The sequence below is a fragment of the Vigna unguiculata genome, chromosome 8 (assembly GCF_004118075.2).
Source record: "Vigna unguiculata cultivar IT97K-499-35 chromosome 8, ASM411807v1, whole genome shotgun sequence".
Classification (NCBI taxonomy): domain Eukaryota; kingdom Viridiplantae; phylum Streptophyta; class Magnoliopsida; order Fabales; family Fabaceae; genus Vigna; species Vigna unguiculata.
Window position 1 is genome coordinate 12,864,401 of NC_040286.1, and position 20,114 is coordinate 12,884,514.

General features: G+C 36.1%; 2 protein-coding genes across 2 annotated transcripts; one reads left to right on the top strand and one right to left on the bottom strand.

The window, feature by feature from the left end:
* Positions 1 to 6,315: 6,315 nt before the first annotated feature.
* LOC114194854 lies at positions 6,316 to 10,628 on the bottom strand. Its single transcript, XM_028085263.1, has 4 exons — positions 10,608 to 10,628; positions 7,442 to 8,081; positions 7,194 to 7,255; positions 6,316 to 6,597 (listed from the first exon to the last, which is right to left on the bottom strand). Exons 1-4 carry the CDS (start codon positions 10,626 to 10,628, stop codon positions 6,316 to 6,318), a joined length of 1,005 nt encoding a protein of 334 aa, XP_027941064.1.
* A 2,473-nt stretch (positions 10,629 to 13,101) lies between these two features.
* Positions 13,102 to 14,139, top strand: LOC114194856. Its single transcript, XM_028085264.1, has one exon. The coding sequence runs from the start codon at positions 13,102 to 13,104 to the stop codon at positions 14,137 to 14,139; it is 1,038 nt and encodes a 345-aa protein (XP_027941065.1).
* The last annotated feature ends 5,975 nt before the right edge of the window (positions 14,140 to 20,114 follow it).

The window sequence follows — 20,114 nt, forward strand, 5'->3', positions numbered from 1 at the left end:
AAAATATAAAATTAAACATAATAGAAAATAAAGAATAAATATATTTATCAAGATATTTTTTATTTTTTTATTTATTATGTCTTGAGTTTTTCACAAATTGTTTTAATATTTCATTTTTATCTTTTTTTTTTGTTTTTAAAGAGAAAAATATTTTAATAATTTATTTAATGAGTCTCTTTTATATTAATTTTTTATTTTATGAACATAGAAGAACAAAAGTATTGTACTGTATTTTTTGATAATCGAACTTTTAATTGTGATTTCATTATATGTCTTGAGTTTCTCACAAATTGTTCTCATATCTATTCTCACATGTTTTCTTTTGTTTCTTAAGAGAAAAAAATCTATTATTTTTGCTCTTATTTCTCCTCTGTTCTCTTCCATTCTCAAGGGAGAAAAGAAGAAAGTAATTCTTTCGTCTCAATTGATAGTGAAATATTAGTTTAATAATTTATTTAATGAGTCTCTTTTATATTAATTTTTTATTTTATGAAGATAAAAGAAAAAATATTGTACTGTGTATTTTAATTGTGGTTCCATTATATATGTCTTGAGTTTCTCACAAATTGTTCTCATATCTCATTCTCACCTATTTTCTTTTGTTTATGAAGAGAAAAAAATTTATTATTTTTGTTCTCATCTCTGAGTTGTTCTCATCTCTCAGTTGTTCTCTTCCATTTTCGAAAAAATAAAGAAGAAGGTAATTATCTCTTGTCTCTTGTCTCACTTAATAGTAAAATATTAGTTTAATCATTTATTTAATGAGTCTCTTGTACAGTGCCGGATCTTCGACTAATATCTTGGGGGTGCCAAAATTTTGGTTGAATTACTCTTTTGGTCCATTTTTTCGTAAAAAATGTCAAGTTGGTGTTGGTATCGCGCAGCGGAATGACTAAACAATGGTCAAAAATCAAGAGGTGGGGTGAATTGGATTTTTAAAAATCTTGACAGGTTTTAAAAATTTTTCTCAAAATTTAATTAATTAACTTAAAGTAATAGTTACTTTAAATGAAAGCGCAGATAAATAAGGAGTTTAAGAGAAGAAGATGCACACTGATATTTATACTGGTTCGGATCAAAAGACCCTACGTCCAGCTGTTAATCTCTTAAACAAGAAGATTAACTCAATCACTATAATAATAAAAAATTACAACAGATTATATAAGAGAAAAGATTAGAAAACACCTCTCTTGAACAACCACAAGAGATGAACAAAACTCCCCCTGAATCTCACAGAGGATGACCAGCTTTCCTAGCAATAGCACAACACTCAATCTTCTAAGAACTCACTTAGAAAAAGTTATCGCTCACTCACACTAGGTTTTTCAAGCTTTCTTTAAGAATCTCACAGAGCAACACTTTGCAGTCACAGCCAAAGAACTCTGAATCTTAAAAAGGTATTTCTGAAGTTGAACTGCAGTTCCTTAAATAGAGTTTTCGAAAATTAGGTTAAGAATTGAGTCGTTATGTTCCAACTGCCAAGGATAATCGATTATCACTAAGGATAATCGATTATTCCAGTAGGTTTTCGAATTTTAAGTTAAAAACTGAATCTTTATGTTCCAACTGCCAAGGATAATTGATTATCACTGAGGATAATCGATTATTCCAGTAGGTTTCCTGAAAAGCAAATTTTGAACAGGATAATCGATTATTCCAGTAGGTTTTCGAAAAATACAAGTTCTGCACAGATAATTGATTATCACTGTAGTTTTTCTAAAAATAAGAAACCTTCTAGAAAGACGAATGCCATGCTGCTGATTCTAAGTTTAATTAAACTATTCTACAATACACTTATTTTATTTTACAAGATAACATTTGCATAATTGAACACTTTGTCTTCATTAATGCTTGATCATCATTCAAAATTACTCGACTTCCTTCTTTTTGCCAACAATCTCCCCCTTTTTGATAATGATCAAAAATACGTTTAAGGACTCGTTGCTACCTGCAATTTAGAGACTTGCAAAGAGAATGGTTAAAATAAAATAATGTGTCTTTATCATTTAAACTTATTCTCCCCCTTTTTTGATCATATGAGAAAAGGGTAGAGCTCCCCCTAAATGAAATAATGCTTGAGGGCACACAGCAGGAGATAAAATACTTAATCATTTATTGATTCAGAAATGAAAAGAGACTACAAGCAGTGGTAAAACATATGTGAGAAATCCTCCCCCTAAAATTCTGCACTCATGTCATCATCATGAGTGAATTCCTCATCAAACCTATGTTCTAAGTGGTAAATTCTAGTATCAATCCCCCTAATGAGCCCGACAACTTCTTCATGACGAGAGTTAGACAGAAGAAATAATTCTTCTAGTCGTTTGTTCATGTTGGCTATGTTGTCTTCTATAGAGAAAGATGAGCCAGCACCACTTGAAGAGCCAACATTTTGTGTAGCAGGAGGTATGGGATCAGTAGGAGGAAGATCTTCATCTTCAGCGTCATAGTTGGGCATATCATCTCGATGGACATAGGTATCACCAAGAGGAACAAGTTTTAGCTGTTTGAGAGAACTTTCAGCAATTTCATTGGCACGTAAGGTATTTTGACAAAGCTCCCCAGTGGTATCAACTCATTTGTATTCGCAAATCCTTGAAATTAAGAGGGAATATGGGAGAGGATATTGTGGGTACCTCTTTGCTTTGAGCATAGTGTCTAGGATTAAACTAGACCATTTTATCGGAACACGATTTAGAATCGCATACATGATGAGAAGGTCAGCCTCTGAGCACTGAGCATGATTGGTTCCTCTAGGACACAAAATCCAGACAATTAAGTAATGGATGAGTCGTTCATCCATTTTTAGTCCTCTAGCCAATAATTGTCTCCCAACATCCTGTGCTGGATTGCGTAAGAAAGATTGATAGGCCAGGATTCGATTGAAGCCATCAATCCCATGGAGAATTGATTCCGCAGCATCATTGATGGGAAATTTCGCCACATTTTCCCAAATATCATTGTCGATGATAATGTCCACTCCCTTCACCTTTGATAAAGCAACTTCATCTCTGATCTTGAGATTGTAGTAGAACACTCGTACAAGATCAGGATAGTAGTTTCCATGCATTTCCACAAATGGTCTGATGCCTTGAAAATTAAAGAGAGCAGGAAACTCAAAACCTGCAGCTGTGAATTTTCGAAGAGTGATGTACTTGGAGAGATGAGTGCTTTGTTTTTCCAAATCTGAACGAATTCATCCTTCGATCTTCATCAGAGATCCAACCTTCAATGGATGCTGATCTGATGGAAGGTTGAGTTGGACGTGGAGCAATTCGTCTACGTGTTGGGATCTTTCTGCGAGATGATTTTGCCATGGTGCTGATTAGAAGAGCAAAGAATGAAACTTTTAGGGTTTTTTGAAAGGAAAAAAGGGGGCAAATGATGAGAGGAGTTCGTTTCTGCGTGAATAGTTGAAATTTGGACTCGGAATTTATAAAGAGTAGGCTCCCAACGGCTAAAATGCGAAAATCAAAGCAAATCTAGCCGTTACAACGACTATTTTTTCGAAAGTTTTTACATAACGTCGTGCAATAATCGATTATCCTGAGTGATAATCGATTATTGTTTCATAATATGAATTCCAGAAATGATTGGTATGAGCAAATAATCGATTATTGTGAGTAATAATCGATTATTCCAGAACGATTTTGAGTATGTTGATCAGGGTCAAGATAATCGATTATTTTGCTTGATAATCGATTATTCCAGGAATTTAGAACTTATTTTGGGAGAAGATAATCGATTATCATGAGTGATAATCGATTATTGAGCGCTGTTTTACGAAAATATGAAAAATGAAGGTTATTGCTCTTTTAAGAGACTTCTAATATTCCTAAATCTCTCCTAAGCTCATAAAATCTGTCTTTGGCTAAAGGCTTTGTAAAGATGTCTGCCAATTGATGCTTGGTGTCTACATAGTCTATCACATAATTGCCTTTACTTATGTGATCCCTTAAGAAGTGGTGTCTAATTTCTATGTGTTTTGTCCTAGAATGCATTATGGGATTTTTAGTTAAGTTTATGGCACTAGTATTGTCACATTTTAGAGGTATATGATTTAGATAGATACTGTAATCCTCTAATTGTTGCTTCATCCATAGGATTTGGGCACAACAATTGCCAGCAGCAATGTATTCGGCCTCTGTAGTTGACAAAGCCACACAAGCTTGTTTTTTGGAGTGCCAAGAAACTAATGAGCTTCCTGAGAGGTGACAAGTACCACTAGTACTTTTTCTATCTATTTTACAGCCACCATAATCAGCATCAGAGTACCCTATTAAACTAAGTGATGCCCCAGAAGGATACCAAAGTCCAAAAGATATAGTTCCTTTAAGATATTTTAAGATTCTTTTTACTGCTATAAGATGTGATTCCTTAGGATTGGCTTGATATCTAGCACAAACGCATACAGATTGCATAATATCAGGTCTACTTGCAGTAAGATATAAAAGAGATCCTATCATACCTCTAAACATGGTTTGATTTACCTCAATACCTAATTCATCTTTATCCAAATAGCAGGAAGTCGCCATAGGAGTACTTGCTGCTTTAGCATTATCCATTTCAAATTTTTTAAGTATTTCTTTACAATATTTAGATTGAGATATGAATGTCCTTTCATCCATTTGTTTAATTTGCAAACCAAGGAAGAAGTTTAATTCTCCCATCAAAACCAGGTGGTTGTTCAACGTACACATCTTCTTTGATAAAACCATTTAGGAAAGCACTTTTGACATCCATTTGATATAATTTAAATTTCATAATAGAGGCATAAGCAAGAAGTAAGCGTATAGCTTCTAACCTTGTAACAGGGGTGTATGTTTCATCATAGTCTATACCTTCTTCTTGTCGATATCCCTCTGCCACAAGCCTAGCTTTGTTCTTAGTAATATTTTCATCTTCATCCATCTTATTTCTGAAAACCCATCTTGTTCCAATCACTTGAAGTGATTCATCTCTTGGAATCAATTCCCATACTTTATTTCTTTCAAATTGATTGAGCTCCTCTTGCATTGCAATGCACCATTGATCATCTTGAAGAGCTTCTTGAACATTTTTTGGTTCAATCTGCGAAACAAAAGCAACATTCATACAAAAATTGTTCATATTTCTAGTGATTACCCCTTTTGAAATATCACCAATGATGTTGTCTAGAGATAGTCCTCTTGGTGACTTCCAACATTTTTTAAGATCTTCAGATTGATAAGGTGGATTCTCATTTAAATACATCTCATCAAGGGCCTCCTGAATATATTCTTCATCACCTGTAATTTGCTTATTTGACTCAAGAGGGTTCACCTCAAGGTCTACAACTTCATCAAAGACAACATGCATGGATTCTTCAACATTCAAAGTTCTTCGATTAAAGAGTCTATATGCTTTACTAGTAAGAGAATATCCTAGAAATATTGCCTCATCAGCTTTAGAATCAAATTTTCCTAAATTTTCTTTTCCATTATTTAAAACAAAACACGTGCATCCAAAAATTTTAAGATGAGCAATATTTGGCTTTCTACCTTTAAATAATTCATAAGGAGTAATTTTTAAAATAGGCCTAATAAGCATTCTATTTAAAACATAACATGCAGTACTCACAGCATCAGCCCAAAAATATTTAGGAACATTATATTCATTTAGCATTGTTCTAGCTAGTTCCTCTAAGGATCTATTTTTCCTCTCTACAACTCCATTCTGTTGAGGTGTCCTAGGTGCAGAGAAATTATGTAAAATTCCATTTTTATCACAAAATTTTTCAAATGACTCATTTTGAAATTCCCCACCATGATCACTTCTTATAATCTTAATTTTCAAATCTTTTTCATTTTGAACTAATTTTGCAAATTTTTTAAATGCTTTAAAGGCTTCACTTTTTAAGGTAAGAAAGAAGGTCCAAGTAAACCTAGAGTAGTCATCCACAATAACAAGAGCATAATAATTTCCTCCATAACTCTTAATCCTAGAGGGACCAAATAAATCCATATGCAACAGCTCTAAAGGCTTTGAAGTAGATAAAATATTTTTTGAATGAAAGGATGATCTTACTTGTTTTCCCTTTTGACAAACAGCACATATTTTATCTTTTTCAAATTTTATTTTTGGTAAACCGATCACTAATTCCTTAGACATCAACTTATTCAACTATTTCATGTGAATATGAGCAGCCCTTTTATGCCACAACCAAGGATTTTCTTCTTTTGCAACTAGACATGTTATATCACTAGATGATGCACAATCAAGATCAATTAAATAGATATTGTTGTGTCTCATACCTTTCAAAGCAATTTCATTAGAATCCTTTTGGTGGATAGTGCATTAATCACTTTCAAAGATAACTTTGAGACCTTTGTCGCATAGTTGACTAATACTGAGAAGATTGTGCTTTAGTCCTTCTACAAGTAGCACATCCTTGATCTCCAAGGTATCCCCTCCACCAACATCTCCAATTCCAATTATTTTCCCTTTGTTGTTATCTCCATATGTAAGAAATCCTTGATCCTTTCTTTTGAGATTCTTGATCTTCCTTTTATCACCCATCATGTGTCTTGAGCATCCACTGTCAAGGTACCACAATGATTTTCTAGCTTTGGAAGTTAACTACAAAATAAGAAAAAATAATTTCTTTAGGTCCCCATTAACTTTATTGGGTCCTTGGGGTTAGAGAGATATAAGAATTATCTAGCAATAGGCATCCAAGTATACTTCCCATTTGGAACATCATAGTGTTTAATATTGCATTTATTTGATGTATGCCCCTTTTTCATGCAATAAAAACAAGTAGCTAAACAAGTATTTCTATAGTGAGCAGTTCCTTTTTCTATCCATACTCTTCGAGTCCTTTTATTTTTAGGAACATATTTATTTCTACTTAGATTCTTCTTCTCAAAAGCATGTTTTTCAAAAGATTTATTTTCTAAAGAATCTTTAAGTTGTTTTTCTAAAATCATTAACTCAAACATATAGCTTTTGCAAGATTCACATTCAACTTCCTCAATCTCTCTATTTTCTAAACTTAAGATTTTATTTTTTAAAACATTTTCTTCTTCTAGAGATTTTTCAAGATTGTCTTGTAATTCTTTAAAATCTTTTTTTAATTTTTTGTGAGCAATATCTAATTTACTGGATCTAGCAAGCAATTCTTGAAAAGCATCATAAAGAGAATCATAATCATTTTCATTGTCAGAGGAGCTTACCTCACTGTCAGAGTGATCACTATTGACCATTAAGCAAAAGTTTGCTTCTTCCTCATCGGATCCTTCAGAGTTGGATGAACTTGAGGCATTATCTTCCCATGCTATGTATGCCTTTTTCTTATAATATTTCTTGCTTTTCTTTTCATCACTCCTTTTTGAATTTGGGCAGTCTGCTTTTACATGACCAGTTTCTCCACATCCATAGCATTTAAAGTTTGAGGAGCTTCCTTGATTCTCCTTCTTATTACTCTTGAATTGATTTCTTCCTTTGGACTTCATGAACTTTGTGAACTTCTTTATCATGAGACTGAGATTCTCATCATCATCAGAATCTTCTTCCTCTTTTTGCTTTTTGCCTTTGACAACCTCGGTTTTGAATGCAATATTCTTCTTTCTTCCTTGATCTTCTTCATCATTCAGTCTTCCCAGCTCAAGCTCGTGCTCTCTCAGTTTTCCAAACAGAGCCCCCATGGTCATTGTTGCAAGATTCTGTGACTCCGTGATAGCCGTCACCTTTGGCTGCCAAGTCCTATTCAAAGATTTAAGAATTTTTATGTTAAGTTCATCAGTATCAAATGTTTTACCTAGCCCATTGAGATGGTTGACGATATGTGTGAACCGCTTCTGCACATCGTAGATGGTTTCTCCTTGCTGCATTCGAAACATCTCATATTCTTGTATCAAGGAGTTCTTTCTAGCCCATTTAACATCGTCAGTTCCTTCATGAGTCACTCGAAGGATTTCCCACATCTCGCATGCACTGGTGCAGATAGAAATTCTGTAGAACTCATCAAGAGTTAGAGTAGATGATATAATGTTTCTGGCTTTAACGTCATATTGAGCTCGCCTGTTTTCATCAGCAGTCCATTGAGCAAAAGGCTTTGGTTCCTGCACTTCATTAACGACGTTAACAGGCACAAATGGTCCATTCAAAACAGCATCCCAAATACCCCTATCAACTGATTCTAAAAATATTTGCATTCTGACTTTCCAAAAAGGATAGTTTTCACTTATGAAAAGTGGAGGTCTATTGATAGATGCACCTTCAGCAAAAGTTTGATTTGACCCTACCATTTTCGAAAAAAAATTTGAATGACTATCAAAGCAAGCTCTGATACCAATTGTTGGTATCGCGCAGCGGAATGACTAAACAATGGTCAAAAATCAAGAGGGGGGGTGAATTGGATTTTTAAAAATCTTGACAGGTTTTAAAAATTTTTCTCAAAATTTAATTAATTAACTTAAAGTAATAGTTACTTTAAATGAAAGTGCAGATAAATAAGGAGTTTAAGGGAAGAAGATGCACACTGATATTTATACTGGTTCGAATCAAAAGACCCTACGTCCAGTTGTTAATCTCTTAAACAAGAAGATTAACTCAATCACTATAATAATAAAAAATTACAACAGATTATATAAGAGAAAAGATTAGAAAACACCTCTCTTGAACAACCACAAGAGATGAACAAAACTCCCCCTGAATCTCACAGAGGATGACCAGCTTTCCTAGCAATAGCACAACACTCAATCTTCTAAGAACTCACTTAGAAAAAGTTATCGCTCACTCACACTAGGTTTTTCAAGCTTTCTTTAAGAATCTCACAGAGCAACACTTTGCAGTCACAGCCAAAGAACTCTGAATCTTCAAAAGGTATTTCTGAAGTTGAACTGCAGTTCCTTAAATAGAGTTTTCGAAAATTAGGTTAAGAATTGAGCCGTTATGTTCCAACTGCCAAGGATAATCGATTATCACTAAGGATAATCGATTATTCCAGTAGGTTTTCGAATTTTAAGTTAAAAACTGAATGTTTATGTTCCAACCGCCAAGGATAATTGATTATCACTGAGGATAATCGATTATTCCAGTAGGTTTCCTGAAAGCAAATTTTGAACAGGATAATCGATTATTTCAGGAGATAATCGATTATTCCAGTAGGTTTTCGAAAAATACAAGTTCTGCACAGATAATCGATTATCAATAGTGATAATTGATTATCACTGTAGTTTTTCTAAAAATAAGAAACCTTCTAGAAATACGAATGTCATGCTGCTGATTCTAAGTTTAATTAAACTATTCTACAATACACTTATTTTATTTTACAAGATAACATTTGCATAATTGAACACTTTGTCTTCATTAGTGCTTGATCATCATTCAAAATTACTCGACTTCCTTCTTTTTGCCAACAATTGGTCTTCTAATTTTTTTTAGTCTCAATTTGGTCCGATTTGTTTAAAATTAATGCAATTTGGTCATTTTCATTAAATTTCTTGAAATGGAGTAAGGATTTCTCATCAAAACTGATACTAGGATTATATTAGTTACATCAACAAAGCAAATCATATTTATTCACAACTTCAATTTTGATTAAAAAACCTTGATCTAATTCAGAAAATTTAACGAAAAAGAATCAAATTGTATCATTTTTTCAAAACCTAGGTCAATTGGGACTAAAAAAAATTGAAGGACTAACTTCATATTTTTTAACAAAAATAGAAATCAAAAGAGTAATTTCAAAATTTTATATAAACTAATAAAAACATTGTATTTAATTTATTTTTATGATAATAAAAAATAATAAAATTAGAATTGTTGTTATCATTATAATTATAAAATAAATACAAATATTTTTTTATAATTTTACTATAATTAATTTTCATTTATAATGGTTAAGTTTCAAATAAAAAAATGATTAAGTTAAACAAGTGATCACTTAAAAGATAATGTTAATAAAATTATTATTTTTATTTTTAAAAATATTTAAAAGGTAAATTTGAAAATGTGAAAAACAAAAAAAAAAGAACTTTTTCTTATTATATAAATATAGATGTATAAACAAATTTAAAATATCAAATATATAAAATATATTAAAAATATTAATTTTTAAATATATATTTAAAATTATATATTAAATAAATTATATAAATATAAAAATTTTGGGGGGGCCATGGCCCCTTATGTCCCTTCAATGGTCCGCCGCTTTCTCGTATATTAATCTTTTATTTTATGAATATAGAAGAAAAAGGAAAAATATTGTACTGTGTGTTCTTTATAACTGGATTTTAAGTGTGGTTTGATTATCATCAAATTTTCTTCTGACAATCTTTTAGATATGTGTGATTTATTGTTTAGTTATCATTATACTAAATTATGTATTCATTTTTTTATTTTATTTGTGACAATAATTAAATGTATTATTTTGGTTTCTCCAACAATGTTGGTCAAGATTTGCCACTCACTGGTAAGTAGAGATGGCAAATAAACCTGTCCCCATGGGTATTGTCCGAACCCGTCCCCGTTTTGATGGGAAATCCCCGCATTGACTGAGTATGGGTATGGGGAATCCCCGACTTTTTCCGTTGGGTATGGGTATGGGGATGGGTATGGGGATGTACATATTCCCGCCATAATACCTGTCCCCACCATATCTCCATACTCGTTTAAATTATTAAAATATTCACAATTAATTAAGTAACCTATATATATATATATATATATATATATATATATATATATATATATATATATATATTCTATTTTTTATTTCTTTTAATTATTTGGTTTGTCATGAAACTCATTCGCATCTCCAATATATTTTTTATCTTATCATAATCTTTATGTAATTATGTTAAAATGATATATGTTAATTAAAAAAAAATTATGCCTCACATTTGAATATTTCTATTATTTTTTAATATTTTTATTTATTATATATTTTCCTTTCACATAAGAATGTTTATACTCTCAATTTAAGGTAATATAAAAAAAATCTTCACTTATTATTATTATTATTATTATTAATTTTTGTTTAATTTGAAGAACTATTTTGTTTCATTAAAATAATTTTCGTTATTTTTCAACCATTGAGTATATATGTTGATATTTGAAAAATTTTCTTAGTTCTCTAAGATATTTTTCATCTTATCATACCTTAATTATACATTTGATTTCCTTTGTGCGATTTTTTTCTATAGTCTCTTAAATTATTTATAAAACACACATTTGTTAGTTTTTTAATATTTTTATTTATTGTTTATTTTCATCATGTAGAATAATATTTCGAAATATTCTATCTAATTATTTTTTATTTTATAATTCATTATTAATCATATTGTAATTTTTTCACTTTAATTTATGTTTGAAGTGGTTAAAATTATATATATATATATATATATATATATATATATATATATATATATATATAATGATATTTAGGAATAATATATGATAATTCACTACAAGAAAAACATGAAATAGTGATTGATTTAGTCATTAACCCATATCAGTCACTATTTTTCCTCATTGGTGGTAGTAATTGATTTATTGTCTGAATCAGTGATAAAATTAGTGATCGATTCAATGATCGAATTGGTACTTGATTTAGTGAACAATTTAATTACCAATTTATTTGTAATTTAATGACAAATTTTTTTGTCACTAATGATATTTCTATTTAATTTTAACCACTTCAAACATAATTTAATAATTAGTTCTCTAAGGTATTTTTCATCTTATCATACCTTAATTATACATTTGATTTCCTTTGTGCGATTTCTTTCACTAGTCTATCAAATTATTATAAAACACACATTTGTTAGTTTTTTAATATTTTTATTTATTGTTTATTTTCATCATGTAGAATAATATTTCGATATATTATATCTAATTATTTGTTATTTTATAACTCATTATTAATCATACTATAATTTTTTCACTTTAATTGTATAAATAACTTTTATTTACTACAATATAAAAGTTTAATGTAATTGCTATGAATATTTTTTTGTCACTATCCAACATATATTGAAGTTCAAAAGATACAAAATCTATGTCAAAATTTCATTATTATGTTTATTATTTGTTCTTTGTGTCATTTTGATCAACTGATGTATTATAACTTTTATTAGTGTATAAAAAAGAGATTCATTAGAATTTAAAAAATTGAAGTAAACAAACATTTAAAATATATTTTAATTGAATATTTGTTTTTCTTTTATATTTTTTGAAATTTTTTTAATTTTATCAACTAAGTTCATCAATGTTGTAGTTTGCAAATTTAATAAATGTTTTGGTTCTCATGAAATTTTATTTGGTATTCTAATCTAAAATGTAGACAATTATAATTTATTTCAAAGTATTTGATATGAAAGAAACAATCATCCTCCTAATATTGAATATTTGATAATATTATGTTTTTGTACATATTGGGGGGAAGGGATACTTCTAATTGAAGTAGGCACCTTGAAGTGAAGAATATGCCCCAGCATGCGAAGTATACCAATATGTTGGTCCGGGTATACTCCGGACCAGGAGACTCTATAGCACACGAATAATGAAGGAGCCGTAATAACCTCGGCATTTGGGGCAGAAGACACCTCAACCAAGTGAACTGCGATAAGTACTGAAGAAATTAGGAATGATAAGTTATTAAGAATAATTAAACGCAATTAGTGAAACCTAAACCTACCAAGCAGCGAAAACCCTAGGCCTATAGGGTTTGGCCCATTAAAGTAGTACAAAAGGCATTGTTCACGAGGTAAAGAGGTCATGCTATTTTTTACTATTGTAGTCATTTATTGCTCTGACACTGACTTGAGCGTCGGAGTGACTTTGTAGGCCCCCGCCAGTAGAATTCTTCATCGGAAGAAGACACTCAGGTACTTGGGAGAAGACACTCAGGCACTTAGGAGAAGACACTCAGGCACTGGGAGAAGACACTCAGGCACTGGGAGAAGACAATTAGGTTCTTGGATCTAAAAGCTGAAGCGAAGTAGGTGGACGCGTGCATCTAATAAGTCATTGGTCCGAGTATAACTTGTGTTCGCGGGTACATTTGTATTCGGTAGGAACATTTGGCGCCCACCGTGGGGCCGAAGAAAATTGATGCACATGGTGTCTACTAGAAACATGGCAAGCAACGGACAGGAGGGGCAAGCAGCGAAAAGTAGTCAGATGGCAATCATGCGAGCCATACAACAAGAACTCGCAGAGCTCCGAGCAGAAAATGCCAGTATCAAACAAAAGCTAGAAAGCAACAACGAAGGCGAAGGAGAGCAACCACGCCCCAGCAAAACTCAAGCTACATCCCAGCCAGTACGCACCGAAACTGTCGAAGAAAGTGCGCAGAACCCCCCAACTATGGGAACAGCTAATACCTCCGCAATGCAAAAAAATGTGTGCAGGCACCCTTTTGTCGATGGGATAATGGAGACACCCTTACCTATTGGATGGAAAACCTTGGTCATCGATAGGTATGATGGCACAACAGACCCTGATGAGCACATACATGTGTACCTCACACAAGTTGGCCTGTACACCACAAACGACGCGATTCTTTGCAAGGTCTTTCCCACTTCACTTAAGGGAGCAACCCTCAGCTGGTTCACTCGCCTAGCTCCTTTTTCCATCGATTGTTTCGATGCTTTAACGGCTCAATTCGAAACTCAATTTGCCACATCGCGGCCACATAACCTCACATCTCTCGCCCTCATAAACATGCGCCAGGAAAAGGGAGAGCCCCTCAGAGCGTTCGTGGAACGCTTCGGGAAAACAGCCCTTAGCATTCATAACTTGAGCCCGGAGGTAGTCCTCCATCAGATGATTAACGGGTTGCGAAGCGGACCCTTCGCTGACAGCCTGTGCAAGAGGCCAGCAGCTATTATGGCTGAGTTGAGGCAAAGAGCAGCCAAGTATATGCACATGGAGGAGCTAAAAGATTTTAAAAACAAAGTCGCTACCGAGGATAACGCGACCGACAGAAGGCTTGATAAGGAGGGGGCGCGTAAGGCCCCATCAAGGCCACCTGCCCATCCAAGAACCCAGCGATTTGCTAAGTACACACCTTTGAATGCCTTAAGGTCATTGGTACTTGAAGAAGCCCTGCACACTGACCTCTTAAGTACTCCCAGGAGGGCAAATACACCTCCGAATGCTGACACCACGTGACAGTGCAGATATCACGGGAATTTCGGGCATTCAACTGAAGAATGCACGGCCCTGCGAGACAAGATTGAAGAGCTCATCTAAGCTGGACACCTCCAGTGCTTTGTAGTACGCGGAAATGAGAACAGAGCAGACGAAACAAGGAGATATGAAGCCAGTCGCAAGGAGACCACCAACCGAAGAGAACCCAACTCGCGGGATAACTATAGAGCACCAGATCAGCGTGAATCCGGAGAAGAAAGAGGAAACCGTCAGCAAGGACACAAACCTCCCCTGCGAGGAACTATTAATACAATCTCCAAAGGATTCGCTGGCGGAGGAAGCACCACTACAGCTTGCAAAAAACATTTAAGAGTCGTACAATCCGTCAATGCGGTATCAGCTCCCGCCAGAAGAAACATGCCCTCTATCACTTTACAAGCGACGATTTCAAAGTCATCGATCCTAACCAAGACGATCCCATGGTGATCACTGTCGAAATTGAAAATTTCGCAGTGAAGTAGGTATTAGTCGACCAGGGAAGCTCGGTAAACATACTCTACTGGGAAACGTTTAAGAAGTTACAAATATCGGAGTGGCAAATGTCTCCATTCGTAGATGAAATTGTAGGATTTTCAGGAGAAAGGGTGCAAACGCAAGGGTACGTGGATTTGTACACCACCTTTGGTGAAGGACAACTCACCAAAATTATATCCATTTGATATCTGGTGCTAGATGCCAATACCTCTTACAACGTGTTACTTGGGAGGCCATCCTTGAACGCATTAGGAGCCATTGTTTCCACCCCACATTTAACCATGAAATTTTCATCTCTGGCTGGCGATATAGTCACAATCCACGTCGATCAACGAACAGCGCGCGAGTGCTACATTGCTAGCCTGCAACTGCCAAATCCGTAAAAGTTGCATTCGTCAAACAACGTTGAGAAGGTCACGTCAGGAGATAGTTCATCCATTCAAGAGTTAGACCACAGAATGGAGGGTGAGGAGTGCGTAAAGTCGATAGGAGGAACTGAGGTATTACCTCTTGATGAGGAAAAATATTTGCAGATAGGGTCTACCCTACAGGAGGCAGAAAAAGAAATTTTAGCAGCAACGCTAACGCGCAACAAGATATCCTTTGCCTGGACCACTTCGGACCTACCAGGCATACATCCAGACATCGTATGCCATAGGTTATCAACGTTTAAGGAAGCAAAGCCTGTGGCACAAAGAAAACGAAAGCTAGGGGAAGAAAAAAGAAGAGCAGTGAGGGAGGAGTCGGCCAAACTATTGCAAGCCGGATTCATCCAGGAGGCGCGATACACCACATGGCTGGCAAACGTAGTCATTGTCAAAAAACCCAACGGCAAGTGGCGTATGTGCACCGACTATACAGATCTGAATAAAGCTTGCCCAAAGGATGCCTATCCACTCCCAAACATTGATCGACTGGTAGATGAAGCAGTTGGCCATCAAATTCTTAGTTTCTTAGACGCTTTCTCCGGATATCACCAGATCCCAATGGATCCCAGGGACAAGTTAAAGACAGCTTTCATTACTGAAGAGGCAAACTTTTACTATGAAGTTATGTCGTTTGGCCTGAAAAATGTAAGGGCCACATACCAGAGGTTCATGGATAATATGTTCAAAGGAATGATAGGTAGAAATTTGGAAATATATGTTTATGATCTGCTGGTGAAGTCCAATTCTGTAGAACAGCACATCAAGGATCTGGCAGAAGTATTCACCACGTTAAACAACAACAATATGAGGCTTAATTCGAAAAAATGTGTATTTGGGGTGGATGGCGGAAAATTTCTCGGGTTTATGCTAACAAATAGAGGGATTGAGGCAAACCCGGAAAAGTGTCACGCAATATCTGCTATGAATAACCCAAAAAACCTCAAGGAGGTTCAGCGGCTGATGGGAAGATTAACTACTCTCAATAAATTCATGCCTAAGCTCGCAGAAAAGGCCAAGCCAATCCTGAAGTTATTGAGGAAAACGACCCAATTCCAGTGGGATGAGACATACGAAGAAAGTTTTAACAGCATTAAGCAATCCCTAACATCACCCCCCATTCTCCAACGCCCAGACACCTCACTCCCTTTAATAATCTACTTAGCCGCAACCGAAGACGCTGTGAGTGCTGCGATAGTTCAAGAAAGACAATGGGAGCAACAACCAATATACTTCGTAAGTCGAACACTCCAAGACGCAGAAACTAGATACCAAACAGTGGAGAAGATGACGCTATCCTTACTCATTACAACACGACATTTGAGGCCATACTTTCAGAATCACCACATTGTCGTACGAACAGATCACCCTATCCACAAAATTTTAAGGAAGCCAGACCTTGTTGGTAGAATGGCTGCTTGGGCAGTAGAGCTCTCAGAATATGAAATTCAGTACGAGCCCAGAGGACCTATTAAGGCCCAATCCCAATGCTTAGCAGACTTCGCTGCTGAGTTACAACATGAAGCAAACCCAACAACCATCTGGTGGACGCTACACGTCGATGGATCCTCTAACATCCGAGGAGGAGGAGATGGAATCGTCATGGAAGGACCTAACGAGATAGTTCTGGAACAATCCCTTCGTTTCAGGTTCAGAGTCTCAAATAATCAGGCGAAATGTGAAGCAATGGTGGCAGGATTGACACTTGTTAGGGAAATGGGGGCAACCAGAATCATATGCCGCACAGACTCAAGATTAACATTTGGACATCTGACTGGAGAGTTCCAAGTTAAAGACCCACTTCTACTCCAGTACTATCACATAGTAACAAACATACTACAAGGATTCGAGGAATATAAGATTGAGCATGTACCTAGAGCAAGTAACGTAATAACTGATATTTTATCAAAGCTGGCTAGCACAAAAAGTAAAAGGAAGTACAAATCCATCCTCCAAAGGGAATTAGTTGCCCCATCTACCAGCACACTTGAATGTCACACCATAGAAGTATCATTAGATTGGAGAACCCCCGTTGTGCATTTTTTAAAAACTGGAAGCAAACCTGACAACCCAGAAAAAGAATAGGAGAGGAAGGTAGCGCGATATACCCTAGTCGGAGATGAATTATTCAAGAGGGGATTCACCACCCCTTTACTGAAGTGTATTGACGCAGAGCAAGCAAAATATGTTATGAAAGAATTACACCAGGGCATTTGCGGATACCATTCCGGTGCCAGAACAATGTCAGCAAGAATACTAAGGGCAGGATACTACTGGCCCACCATGATGGCAGACGTCACCAGCTTTGTCAAACGCTGCATACCATGCCAGAAGCACGGGAACATATCCCATGTCAGACAAGAAGAATTGCACAGCATCTCCTCCCCATGGTCCTTTGCTAAATGGGGAATGGACATCATCGGCCCGTTTACCCCCGAAAAGGGATAAGTCAAGTTTTTGTTAGTCGCCGTAGATTATTTTACAAAATGGATTGAGGTTGACCCATTGGCAACAATCACAGCACAACAAGTGCAAAAGTTTGTTTGGAGAAATATCATCTGTCGCTTTGGAATTCCACACACCATAATTACTGACAATGGGAAGCAATTCACCGATGCTGGACTCAAAGACTTCTACCTAGGATTACACATCAAACATGTAACTAGCTCGGTGGAACACCCGCAAGGTAACGATCAAGCAGAAGCAGCCTACAAAGTTATCTTGCAAGAGTTAAAGAAGAGGTTGGACCAAGCAAAGGGACTTTGGCCGGAGCAATTGTTAGAAGTACTTTGGGCATACTGTTGCACGCCGTAATCTGCCACTAAGGAAACCCCTTACAGCCTCACATATGGAACATATGCTATGATACCAGTGGAAATAGGTGAGCCGTCTCTTCGTCAGCAGAACTATGAAGAGGCCACCAATGCCCAATGTCTAGCGAGTAATCTAGACCTCCTACCAGAACATAGAGAGCATGCTAAAATTCAAGAAGCAGCTACTAAGATAAGAATGTCGCGAAGGTATAAGTCTAATGTAAAACCCAAAAAATTCCACCCAGGAGACTTAGTATGGCGGATGAACAGTAACGCAAGGAAGGTAGAAGGGAAATTCTCAACAAATTGGGAAGGACCATTTAGAGTCACCACAAACGAGGGTAAATGAGCATATAAGCTGCAACATCTGTGTGGGACACCAGTTCTCAGGACGTGAAATGTAACGCATTTGAAATTTTACTACAGCTAACGATGTAATCAAGGGTACTCTTTCCTATTTCGGTCTTTTTCCCTAAGGAGGGTTTTGGCCGGAAAGGTTTTAACGAGGCCCAATATCAATGAAAAAGATTAAGCTATATCTATGTCCAATTAGTTAATAATTCCAGCAAAAGCTAAGTCCCTGTTGATAATACTAGTCAACTAAGGTCGACGCAAGATCCCTATGGAGAGAATACTTCATCCTCAGAAAGTCCTTGTTGACAACCTTAATCAACCAAGATCGACATGTCTTTAATAAGACACCATCTACTTATTGCAAGTCCCTGTTGGAAACCATAAGCCAGCTAAGGTCGACTATATAGCTAGCGCAAGCTGGCCTTAAGGCCAAATCACCATGCAATATCCAAGCCAAATTAATCTTAAACACTACCGAACACAGCCTTAATAAAATGGAAGCAAGTGCACGATTTCAAGCATAGAAACATTATACATAAGCGAAACAATAAAAGCTTGCCTAAAGGCGCACAAAAATATTACAACTTTTGTAATGTCAGGGTATATAACAGCAAAAAGGAAGAGGTAGTGTTTCTAAAAAAATATTACAACTATTGGGGCATCACAAAAGGCATGTATAACCAGTTCAAACCCAAAACAAAATACGCATGCCAAGGGCCACACATCAGTCCCTATCACCCGCACCATCTACATTCCCTTCCCTCGACCTTTCAGTATCCTCGACAGTAGGAGTAGGCGGGGTATCTTCAGCCTGATCCGAGATAACAGGAATATCCTCAATTCGCACCAGTGCTTTCTGATATACATCCTTCCCCACATCGAAATGGTCATCATCCGCGGGAATGTCAAAGAGAAGGGCTGTTTGACGCAAGGCCTTCCTAAAGCCAAGCTCATGCTTTTCCATGACACCCTCCCGCAAGTTCCAAACCTCCTTGTCTAACTCTACATGAGCAATCTTCATCTTATCAAGGGAGCGTTTCAAGGCCGATGCTTCTTCAGAACTTTTCTTCAACTTCTCCTCAGCTTCAAGACAGCGATTGCGCCAAGACTTCTTGTCACCAATAGCCTGCTGGAGGTGCTTCTGAAAATCACTCACCTCCCCCGCCAATTTTTCTTTCTCCACATTAGCCACTCGAAGTTGCTTTTTCAGCGAAGCAACTTCGACTTCAAGATCTTCTGTCTGGCCCACTTTAATCAGCTCATGGCCCATGTGTCTCCCAATCACCAAAGCCCGAGACTGAAACTCTGTGAAGGCTTTCATGAGGGTTGGCAGTGGCGACTCCGTAATCAAATTAGCCTCCTCCTGGGATATAGTAATACTCATCCCATTATATATTTGCATTTCAGCCCCCATCAAGCGTTGGTAAAAGGCATCCCCGGACAAGCGGCTGCGCTTTGGGGAGGGAGGACGTGATGAACCTCCATCCTTTTGAGCAGTCTTCCTCTTCTTTTTCTCTGCTGCAGGAGGAGGCCGAGGACTACCAACATCTATAGCACCTTTGGGTTGGATTGCAGAGCTTGTCCCTGGAGCGTTATCTCCACCTTTCTTCCGCTCGTTCAGCTTTTCGCGAAGTAAGTGAAAGCGACTTTTCTGACCCGCACCAACACCCTCATGCGACGCCATCAAAGCTGATACAAACAAAAACAAAGTAAGACAAGTTAACATATAGTTTATGTATGAAAAATTCGCACATACCCAGCATGTCCCCACGAGGACGAGGAGAACTCAGTATGGCCACAATACGCTTAGTAGGAAGCCGCCGAGGAAGTGAATCAAGCAAATTAAGAACCTCGCAGTCCTCGGCTGACA